Source organism: Caretta caretta, chromosome 6, assembly GCF_965140235.1.
Source record: "Caretta caretta isolate rCarCar2 chromosome 6, rCarCar1.hap1, whole genome shotgun sequence".
Classification (NCBI taxonomy): domain Eukaryota; kingdom Metazoa; phylum Chordata; order Testudines; family Cheloniidae; genus Caretta; species Caretta caretta.
This window is the reverse complement of record NC_134211.1, coordinates 14,434,148-14,446,028: the sequence shown is the minus strand read 5'-3', so window position 1 is coordinate 14,446,028 and position 11,881 is coordinate 14,434,148. Positions and strand designations below refer to the sequence as shown.

At 48.3% G+C, this 11,881-nt stretch overlaps 1 protein-coding gene across 1 annotated transcript; it reads left to right on the top strand.

Annotated features, from left to right (window-relative positions):
- Positions 1-1,590: 1,590 nt before the first annotated feature.
- LOC142072319 (pepsin A-like) lies at positions 1,591-11,301 on the top strand. Its single transcript, XM_075129016.1, has 9 exons — positions 1,591-1,950; positions 5,580-5,736; positions 6,250-6,367; positions 7,727-7,845; positions 8,148-8,347; positions 8,989-9,105; positions 9,681-9,816; positions 9,954-10,046; positions 11,033-11,301. Exons 2-9 carry the CDS (start codon positions 5,731-5,733, stop codon positions 11,168-11,170), a joined length of 927 nt encoding a protein of 308 aa, XP_074985117.1. The 5' UTR covers positions 1,591-1,950; positions 5,580-5,730; the 3' UTR covers positions 11,171-11,301.
- The last annotated feature ends 580 nt before the right edge of the window (positions 11,302-11,881 follow it).

Genomic DNA, 11,881 nt, shown 5'->3' with positions numbered 1-11,881 from the left:
CAGCCCTCCACCCAGACCAGGAGAAAGAACAAACAGAGGCAGAGGCTCTAGAAGCTCTCAGAGCTACCTGGGCACCAAACCAGGTAGCATGGCAATTCTTGTGTTCCTCAAACTTGTTCCACTCTGGAGCTTTGTCAGGTTTAAATTTTTGTAATGGAGACATTTTCTGCTATTTCTGTAGGTGAACTCATGCATATTCATCAAATATTTAGATCAGGGCATTGAATCACTGGAATAGAATCTCCATGATTTCTAGACCTTCAGCCTTAACAGGGCCACCAGCGGGAGGTGATATGGTACACCCAGCTTCACCCCGACAGGAAGCTGAAGGGAAGGGGGATCAGGTATAGATCTCTTATTGTGAATTGAAGGTCCTATGACAGAGAAGACCTCTATCCCCAAGTTCAATAATTGTTCCAGCCCTGACCTGGAAGGGTTACCTCAAAAGGTGGGAGAAAAGAGAGGACTGGTTTCTATGACCCATTTGATCTCTGGCTTATATACTGAGATAAAGGGGCCCAATTGGTGCCCCTTATGATTAATTTATCTGGCAATGTGGACACCTGTCCCACCACGGTCTGAGACTGAGACCCATCCCCTCCCCACTCATTTGACACAGGGCCACCAAACATCCATCCCTTGATTTGGGCTCAGACTGTACCTACAGGCCTAGAAGTAGAAGGCTCTGTATGCTAATCCCAATGCTCCTGAGCCAGTTGTTCCCCAGTTTGTGGCCAGATTGGACTGAGGCACAATGAGAAGCAAATGGCTCCATCTTCCATTCTTGAACTTGTCAGACGGTCAGTCCCCTTGGTTGTGATGCTTCTTAAAAGGGTCTTTATTTCAAGCCAGGAACTCCACCATACATGTTTATGATTATTAAGCCCTAGTTAGTGGGTGGGGGAATGTGGCTCATGAGGTGTTTGCTTGTCAGGAATCTGGTAGTGCTAAATGGAAAGTAAAAGTTGTCAAATCTGTTGGGATTCTCATTCTTTTTCAGGCAGAACGGATACTCCTGGTGCATGGCCTGGTATCCAAGTTCAGTGGATAGTCTCCTGAGAGGAACAGGATGGCTGAAGTACCAGGGCTAAGAAGTGAGACCTCCCCCACATCCAAGCCATTGGAACTTGAACCCATAATTTGCTCCTGGGCCAGGGAATCGGTCTCCAGGTTTGGGGCCATCCAGGATTTTCTCCTTTTCTCTCTCCATAAGGTCTAAGTCATGGTGACCTTACCCTGTTCCCAAGGAGGACTGGACATCTGCTTCTTGCCCATCAACAGGGGCCTCTATGGGGCAATAAACAAAAATTCACAGAAGCCCACGATCTGTCCCTGGCTTTTACTAAAAATACCCGTGAGAGAATCTTAACCTTAGGCTATGTCTACACTGCGCAGCTTTTAGTGACATGGCTGTGCTGCTACAGCCGTGCCATTAAAAGGTGCGCAGTGTAGCCTCTATTTGTCGGCAGGAGAGAGGTCTCCTGCCAACAAAAAACTTCCACCCCCACAAGCGGCGTTAGCGTTGTTGGCAGGAGAGCGCTCCTGCAGACAAAGCGCTCCTGCAGACTGTTCAAAGCACTGTTCGCACCGGCACTTGTCGTCAGCAAATCTTTTGTCTTTCGTGGGTGTGTGTTTTTTTAACACCTCTGAATATTGTTAGCTTATAAGCCTGTTAGCTCGAGATAGAATTTTGGATTTGATGTTCTATACTCTTACATCCTTACTAATATGTGTGAAGAACAAAGGACAAAGATGCTGTGTGTTGCATTTCCCACAACCAGATGGGGCTTTTAGGGGCAAGGGAGGATTGTGTGGGGCGGTAAAATGCTAAAAGACCAGAGAAATGACTGCCCCTGACTGGAGCACAACCTCACTGCTTACCCCTCCATGGAGTACAAAAGGAGTGGGATGAAGACCCAGGCTCACAAGCCTCCCGAGCAGAACATGACCGTAAGTTATAAGGAGTGTGACTAGGGGCGTGCACTGCAGGTATATTTGGGCCTGCTAAGAAGAAGGAGGGGGAGTAGGAATGGGGAATGGGAGTGGGAAGGGGAATGATCATGGTAATAGGGGACTGGGAATAGGGGAATGAGGAACAGGGACACAGGCAATGCTCTGCAGTGTCAGAGCTGGGAAGGGGGACACAGAGTAAATGCTCTGCAGCATCAAAGCTAGAAGCAGAACACCGGGAAGAGGGAGCTCCATTGGTGTGCGGAGCTAGGGGTTAGAAGAAGAAGGGGTTCCACTGGGGTAGAGAACTGTAATTGGGGGAGGGGAAGGGGAAAACTCTATCGGCATAGAGTGATAAGCCTGACTTGTGTGAAGGGCTTCGGAATATGTTTGCTTGGAACTAACCCCAATAAACATCGCATCGCCTGCACTTCAAACTTCTGGTCTTCCGCTTTCTGTCTGCATGACAAGAACCAGGGAAGGGGGGGATGGGGGAGAGAAAGCCCTCAAACGAACGCCAGAAGTTTTGTCTTTCACTTGCCAGTGTAGACAAACATTAGTCACTGGTACGAATCTGAGCCCTGCTGGGGGCGGGGAGGGTAGGAACGGGGGGTGGGGGAGTGTCTAACAGTGAGAGAGCTGCCAGGGGCTGACCTCCAGCAGCTCGTCCAGCCCTGCTGCTGCTCCTGTGTCAGGGTCTGACCGCAGCTGCTCCAGCCCCAAGGGAGCTGAGCCAACCCCATTCGCTGCTTCAGCCCTGAGGCTACTGCTCTGATGGCCTGGGGCTGACAGCTGCTCCAGCCCTGCACTGGAAGAAGTCACGGATTCTGTGAACTCTGTGACAGAATTGTATCCTTACCAATGACCCAGAGGTGTAAAGCTCCATATCCTGGTTCCCAAAAAGAAACCAATTCCCCACTGCATGGCTGCCTTGGATGCAGGGGACTGGACTAGATGACCTATTGAGTCCCTTTCCTGTCATACACTTCTGTGATTCTATGGCTGTATTGCAAGTGGTGCCAAAAATGTGGAAGGCTCCAATCCCATTGAGTTACCCTCTCTCCCAGCATGGGGCTAGATTGGAATGAAGAACCAAGCAGTGAATGTCTCCGTACCCCATTCCAATGCCTCCTGTCCCATTCTTTAAAGCAACCCCAAGGCAATGCTTTTCAAAGCTTAGACATCCCTGAACTCTCACACCTTCCCTCTAGACAATGCCCCATTTTCAGGTCACAGCCAAGTGAAGGTGGAAATCTATGGACTTTGAGTGTTCTCCAAAATTTCGTTTAAGGACATTTTGGAAGATCTTATCGGGAAGGTTTACATTTCTTATCAGGGTTATTAATTCGATAAGAAAAGCTCTGGGCTGTGTGTTTATAAGAAGCAGCACCCAGGCGTTTCTCTACATTCACCACTCATCACCACTGGCTTGTGTGTCAGAAAACATCATGAAGTGGCTTCTGCTCCTGAGTTTGGTGGCGCTCTCTCAGTGCCGGGTGACAAAGTGAGTACTGGGGGAATACACCACTTTGGGCTGCTGAACTCGGCTTTCTACATAACCCTGTGTGATTATCAAGGGGAATGTCTGCACCTCTCTCATTCTCTTCTCTACTCTCCATTCGTATATAGGCAGCAGCTGGGAACATCCCCTTAGCTTTGTGTTGTAGCAGGGGAATGAGGAAGGCAGGTCTTGTGGTTCAGGCACTGGAGTGGCACTTGCGAGATCTGGGTTAATGCCTGGCTCTACCACAGACTCCCTGTGTGACCAGGGGCAAGTGATGGAGTCTCTCTCTGGGGATCAGTTCTCTGTGATAATATTAGTGTTTATTACTTGTATTATCACAGCATGTAGGACCCACAAGTCATGGACCAGAACTCCATGGCACTAGGCACTGGAAGGCTGTCCCTTCCCTAAGTAGATAACGACCTCAATAAGACATAAGAGACAACAGAGACATGCAGACAGACTGAGAGGGGAGCACAACTAAACAATCAGTCAGCTTGATGGACAGTGATCTCTGCACACCAGCAGCCAAACTGTTGTTATGGTTTTTTTATAGGCACGACGACAAGGGAGAGTTTCTAAGGAGGGATTTGAAGGAGGACAGTGTGGTAGCTTTTCAGATGCTTATGGGGAGGACCTCCCAACCATAGGGGGCAGGTGGGAGAAAGCACGAAGGTGCGTGATTGAAAATTTATCAAGTTGGCAGTAGAGGCTGGCATCATGGGCCAATGGGAGATGGGCATCAATAGCTTGATAGCCAGTGAGGGATAAGAGGTAGGGTGGGACTGAGTGCAAAGGGATTGGAAGTGAAGACAAGCAGCTTATGTCTGATATCATAGAGCAGGGGGAGCCAATGGAGGAACCCAAAGAGAGGAGTGTCATGTTCAAAGTGACTTGCTAGGAAGATTATATTTGCAGCAACGTTCTGAATGGACATGAATGTGTCAAAATGGCATTTGTCAAGGCCAGGGAGAAGAAGTTGCAGCAATTGAGACATGAAAGGAGGAGAGCTGGGACGAGAGCTATGGCTGCGTGAAGGGATAGGAAAGGCTGCGTCTCAGAGAGCTTATGCAAGAAGATTTGGCAAGATTTAGACATAGCCTGGATGTGAGGAGCTAGACAAAAGTTGTTTCACATGTTTTGGGATTGGCTTTCTTTTGTAGGAACCAATCCCTGTACAGCATGCTCTATCCACGCCATGTGTGACTTATTCATCTTTATGTTCCCATCTTATCTCGTCCACTGTTACCCTGTCCTTTGTAAATGATTCCTTTGATGTTCCCTGCCTTATCTTGGCTAGTTCAGCCATTCTGTCTCTTGGCTTACCATGCACTTACCTGTCCTGGTTAGCCATAGACATTCTGTGTTCAGCCTGCTGATCTATTCACAGTACCTTACTAATCCTGCCTCCTAAAAAATGAGGCCTCCCCCATGTTCAATTAGTCCCATCAAGCCAGGCCTAGAAGGTCGAGATTTGAATTTGGACAGAAGGAGACAGACCTGGAGGAGGGAGGCAGATCTGTGAGTCATCGGTATAGAGGTTGTAGTGGAATTTGTGTTTGCGGATGAGATTACACAGAGATAAGGGGTAGAAGGCGAATAGAAGGGGACCAAGGACAGAGCCCTGTGGAACTCCCACAGAAAGTTGGAGGGCAGATCCTCTGAAGGCATCAAAGGAGTGATTACAGATGTAGGAGGAGAACCATGAGAGGAGAGACATGGAAGCCAAGGGAGAAAGTGATTTCAAGCAGAACGGAATGGTTGACGGAGTCAAGGTGGCAGATAATAGTTCCTTTGTCCATTTTGTCTATTTCAACAGTAACCTCTACAGGACAGGGACTGTCTCTTTCTATGTATTAGTACAGCTCCCAGAATGTTAAGCCATCTCTCTTCTATACATATCGGCTGGGATTTTCCAAGAATCCTACAGAAAATTTGTGCCCAACTCCCACTGACTTTCAGTGCCCTGGGCACCCAACTCCTTTGCACTCCTTTGATAATCCTAGGTATACTAAGGGGTCTCAGTGCAATGTAAAAGCTGGATTGCACTGTCGGTGCTGAACACAAGGCTTGTCTATTGTTTATTTCCTATTGATCGGTCTCTCTCCCTACCCTTGTTGATTAGGGTCTCCCTGAAGAAGGGGAAATCCCTGAGGCAGAACCTTAAGGAACATGGCTTGCTGGAGGATTTCCTGAAGAAACACCCTTACAACCTAGCCTCCAAGTATTTCCCCAGCCTGGCCAACAAGTTTGCCAGTGAGCCCCTAACAAACTACATGGACGTGAGTATAGCAGGAGAGCCGGTCTTGTAGCCTCCCTCTCCTCATCAAAGCTTCCCACTTCTCTGCCAACAGCTGATCTCTCCTCCCAAAAGTGCCCCAACCATGTGCTTCCAAGCAAGCTCCCATCTTGCTGCAGCCACGAACCTGTGCTGGGCCACCCAGCCCCCAATTGTCATTGGATGGCATTCAGAAGAACATTGGGAAGAGCACTCCCAGGGTTTGCTGGCTGTCCTCTTCCAATCATGCTCTTCCACACACTGAGATTCAGGGGTCTGAGGCTAAATAATTATGTGCGTTTGATCACCTGTGGCTATTGGAGACCAGGAGGTGCTAGGAGCCATGCTGGGCAAAGTGATGGCAGAGAAACACCAGCTCAGGTTGAGCCTTTAGCAAGGACACTGTAGCCCAGACCCTCAGCTGGTGGAACTATGCCGGTTTACTCCTGGTGATGATCTAGTCCTTGGATGGGAAGGGTTTCCTCTTTGTCCATTGTTTTTTGTCCTGCTTTGGCAGATCGAGTATTATGGAACCATCTCAATTGGTACGCCTGCTCAGGATTTCACTGTCATTTTCGACACCGGTTCCTCCAACCTGTGGGTGCCCTCTGTGTACTGCTCCAGCACAGCCTGCAGTAAGTCACCTGCAACCTCTCTTGCCTTGACATTCCAGCTGGGGTGGTTGACTGAAATCATAGAGATTTACATTAGCAAGGAGGAACCTTAATTGAAATAATTGATTTTAATTATTTTTCTAAAGGAAGTTGATTCTCACTGGTTTGTAACCACTATACACAGGTTGACTTGCAACTAGATATTTACATTATATTTCATACTTCCTTTAGCAAATCAGGGGGATACAGAATGTCAATACACATTTATTTAAGCAATTAATATAGCTTTATACACATTTATTCAAATTCTTACTTTGTTCATTTTTTCGTTATTTTAGAAAATGGTGAAGGAGGTGTTTCTTATTTACTACATTATGATTAATTTTTGGTTTCTATCAGACTCAATTTGGATGGAAATTGGAAAATTCACTTTAAAATTCAAAATCCAGCTTTTAAAAAAATTAGTTAGAACTCCTTTCAATGGGCTGTATATACAAGAAAGAAAAATTTATCAAAACATGTTTTGCATTTAAAAATAACAGATTTATGAAACAAAGGAAGTGTTATTTGTAGTCAGTGAATTGAACTGATTGTTTCTGACCCACACGTCCTTCAAGATTTTAGAACTTGTAGAGCTCATCCTCTCGCACCTAGCTTTTATTCAGAGATTGGAAGAGGAAAACAAGTGTTCCCATTTTTTCAATTCCCAATTGGTTTCTTAAGTTGGAATAAACTAGTCTGTGAACTGAACTAGTTAATAAACTGACCTGAAGAAAGTATGCTCTCTGCACCTACAGAAGAGGCTACTGCTGTCAAAAGCTTGTTTAGCTTGAAACTAAGGAAACTCTGGTTCCAGGTGCTGAGTCAGTCCAATCTTCCAGTTCTGTTGACTTTCTTTGAAGCCAGAAAACATGCAGTGCTTAACAGTAACCTTTGTATTTAATTTAAATTATTTTAGTAGATTTTAGTAAGATTTAGTAAGATTTTAGTTTAGACCTTACCGTATGTTGTCATAATTTCAAAGTTAATTTTAAATAGGTTATTTTTAAAAAGAAAAATATACTGACATCTTAAAAAAATCAGATTTTTTTTATCATTGATTTTTATTCACCCGGGAAGACAGAGTGCAGCAGGTCTCCCTCCATTTTCCTTCCACATACTACACAGTGTCAGAGGTGGAATGGGTCCTAGTAAGACAAGAAGCTAGATCCACAAAGGCACTTGAGTGTGGCAATGTTGAGTCCTGCAATGTGTGACTCTTAGGCATCCTGACCTCACCAAAGAATTCAGAGCCTCGCTAGTCACCCAAGCTCTCCGTACAATGCATGGGGAGAGTTACAAGTGTCAGCCTGTGACCATCTGACTCATCTGTACTTGCAGCAAACCACAAAAAATTCAACCCTTCAGACTCCTCCACCTACCAGGCCACCAGCCAGAGCCTCTCCATCCAGTATGGCACCGGCAGCATGACTGGAATCCTGGGCTATGACACCGTCCAGGTAAATCACAAGAAAGGATCAAAACCCATGGAAAAGACATGGTGAAGGATTTGGCGTTAGAAGGACAGGACGCATCTGGGAAGCTAAAGCAGAGTATGGTTATGAACTGGGAGAGGGGGGATAGAAAAAGGGAAGAGAAGAGGCAATGAGACTAATCACAGAATATTCTCATATGGGGGAGAGACCACAGTGCAGGGCACGCCAGCCTCTGAGAACTCCCCAGGCCACCAGGACCCTGTGGTAGACTTGGCAGCTTCTTCAGGGTGTAGGGTGTGTCTGATTGTCCCCATCCCTCTCCCAAGGTTGGAGGCATTGTGGACACCAACCAGATCTTTGGTCTGAGTGAAACTGAGCCCGGCTCCTTCTTTTACTATGCCCCCTTTGATGGGATCCTGGGTCTGGCCTTCCCCAGCATCTCCTCTTCTGGAGCCACCCCCGTCTTTGACAACATGATGAACGAGGGTTTGGTGTCTCAGGACCTCTTCTCCGTCTACCTGAGCTCGTAAGTCAGGGCTGGAAACAGCCCATGTGCTGCAGTGAGATTCACGTTCCTATAGCGCCTCTCTCAATGAGTGATCCCTGCAACATTTGCATAAGAATTCCCCCAAAGCAGCCACCTCTGCGGTGGAACATGGCAACTGTCCTATGCTAGTGATTTAAGTTTTTGGGAGCAGAAGTGAACACTAGGGCATTGGTATTAAACTGACTCCTGGGAGAAGAGTTTCCCCTAATACGTTACCCAGATGATTTCCTGGCTCAAAACCTTCTAGCACCAGGCTGAACCATCTGCTCAGTCCTGACTCTGAGGAAAGAGCAGCCCCTACTGAGTCACTGACACAACTGCCTCACACACCTGGGTCTTTCCTTGGTGGTCTCCCGTCCACATTTGGCCAGGCCCAAATGTGCTTAGCTTTTGAGATCTAGGAAGAGAAAGCCCAAAGTGATGTCAAAGCAGGGGGTGAGGTGCTCCTCTCATCCAACCAGCCTGTCCTATCTTGGCTACTAGATGCTGATATTCCCAGCTCTGAGTCTACCCCAGCACTCCCCAGCTGTCGTCCTTCTCTAACAGATGGAGCGATTGCTATTGTCTCATTAGCCAACCATTCATACATTCTCCTTGACTCTCCTCTCTCCCTTCTCCAGCAATGACCAGACTGGGAGCTTTGTGATGTTCGGCGGCATCGACTCCTCTTACTACTCTGGGAGCCTCAACTGGATCCCTCTCTCCTCTGAGAGTTACTGGGAAATCACCATGGACAGGTATCGCCCACCTCTTGGCCCTTCCCCTTCAATGTTACCTTGAAAAAAGGAGATGCATGTGGGAGCCGGGAGAAGCTCAACTTAGAGTCCAGACAAGATGAGAGACAAGACAAGGGAGTTGGGATCACACTGTACTTGGAGTTATAGGAAAGGGGCTCACCAGTAAGGCAGTTAGATGAGTGGATCTCCACCTCGCCCATAACAGGACCCAGAGATGACCTGTGTCTGCCACTAGTAGGGGGGCAGGGTTAGGGCAGCACCACCACCCCCGCGTCCCCTGTGCCAGGACCCCTCTCTCCCCTGTTTAGCAATAAAGTAAAGGGCAGGGTGGTCGCAAACCCTTGACATCAGTTTGTGACCCTCAGGCTAGATCGGTCACAGTCCCAGAAGGTTGTAGGACAAGGAGCGATGGGCAATAGCCAAGGAAGGAGAGATTGAGGCTGAAACATCAGGGGAAACTTTTTGGCATTCAGCAAGAATCACCCTACAGGCCTCTCACTGCTGGCTCGTGGGCTGAGTGGGAATGAGATCGGAAGTGTTTGTGGGAACGTTCCCCCCGACTCTCTCTCTTGCAGCGTCACCATGAACGGAGAGACCATCGCTTGCTCTGGTGGCTGCCAGGCTATCATTGACACTGGTACTTCTCTGCTGGCTGGGCCCTCTTCTGGCATCTCCAACATCAACTCCTACATCGGCGCCAGCGATGGCACGGTAAGGGCAGGGAGAGGGAGAGATGCTTCTAGAGGTGTCTGCTACACACGGATGTGATGCTCCACCTCTCTCATTGGAGAACCTAGTGCCCGAGACGTGTCTAAACTTTCCTCCGTGTGTTGCCTCCCTCCCTGCAGATCAGCTGCAGTGCCATGAGCAGCCTGCCCAACATCGTCTTCACCATCAACGGCATCGAGTTCCCTGTGCCTGCCAGTGCCTACATCATTGAAGTGAGTGTCCCGCTGAGAAAGCCGCCTCGGGGCCTCTTAGCCAGGGCTTGTGCCTTAGGCCATTGCACTGAGCATGCTGGCAAAATGCCCCTGCACAGCCAGCGTGAGCCTGCAGGAGCGTCACTGAGATGCAGCTCAGAGTCTGTCCCCAGTATGAGAGTGGGGCGGCAGAGAACTCTTCCCACAAATGGATCAAGGGGGAGGGATGGTCAAGATGAAGGCAGGCCCACAGTGAAAGTGACACACCGCAAGAGAAGCGAGGCAGCCTGTAGAGCTGGCCACCATAGGAGATCATCAGGGCAGGGGCCTTACAGGGCTAGGAGAGAATTAAATGAGCAGCTACCCCAGCTGGGAGGCTAGATCAAGAGAGATCGCTGCCTTGTGCTCCAGGGCATGGGCATCTGGGCATCAGGAAGGATGTTCCTTCCCCATGATAAGAGTTTGCTCCCCACTGGAAAGGAACAGGCAAGCTGCTTTAACAGCACACAGCAACACCAGCTGGTAGGTGGGACAGGCAGTGGGGAAGCCCAAATCCACTTATAATCACAGCATGATTTCTGGTGGCAGAATGAAATCGCTCCCTTTGGAATCTGGCCAGGAGTCTGGAGAGAGCGCGCTTTGCCTCCCCAAGGGATGTGTCATGAACAGAAGTTGTCAGGACCTTGCTTTTCTTCCCAGTTGACAGGCTGCATCCCTTAGGCCTTGGCTTAGGCACTGGGGCTGTTCTGAGGCCCAGATCCACAAAGGTAGCTCACTGGGAGTTAGACAGCTAAGAAGCATCAAAAATTGGGGCCCAACTTACCAGTGTCACTCCCTGCAGCCCACAGAGGTCTCCTATGGAAGCCCTACCCAGCCTAATGCTACTTGGTTTGAGAGCTCTGAGATCCCAGCCCAAGATGGTAACAAGCACCAGCAGGCCCTACAGGATGGTAACTCACTGAAGTTCCAGCCCAATAATTACCATGTCCCCTTTTCCCCTGGTGCAGGAGTCAGGCTCTTGTATGTCCGGCTTTGAAAGCATCGACGTTGGAGGGCTCTGGATCCTCGGAGATGTCTTCATCCGCCAGTACTACGTTGTCTTCGACAGGGCCAACAACCAGGTGGCCCTGGCCTCTATGGCATGAACACAGCACCATCCCTGGGGCACTGCCATGGAACACTGACCCCGGAGAGTCTCTGTTTCTCTAGAGCCCCACCACCGCTTATCGATCAAGTGACATCACCCCACACTCACCCTCTATCCCATAATTTTACCCCCAGTAGAATAAAGGAATATAAGAGCATTTGAGTGAATTGTTTCTCTTTGATGCGGTTTAGGATTGGACCCATCTTTTATTCATTTTTTGAACATTGGCTTTTAGGGCCACAGCTACCTGCCTATGAGTACTAGCAACAAATTTTAGCAGCTGTTGCATCCACTGGTCTGTAAGGACCCGGGGTTGCAGTTTATTAGCGGTGCCCCACCTACCCACCATTGTTCTGAAAGGCACATGTCTTTGCCAGTTGTTGCCTTGAATGGGATAACTCCATGAGAGACCACAGAGTCCATTATGACCATAAGAATAAATGGTAGTGGCTGATCCCAATCCTTTCCCTGCTGGTTTACTATTTTTTTAAAAGCTGTTTTAAGAGTGCGGTTAGCCCATTCTAACTGGCCTGAACTTGGAGGTGTCCTGCTAGATGCAATTTTTGCTTGATTTGACTTGCTTGACAAGGCCTTTTAGTAATATTCTTGATGAAATGAGGTCCTTGGTCCAAATCAGTTTTTTTTTTGGCATACCCCACCTGGTTATTACCGGCTCAATCAGCACACGGGCTGTTGTTTGGGCTGTGTT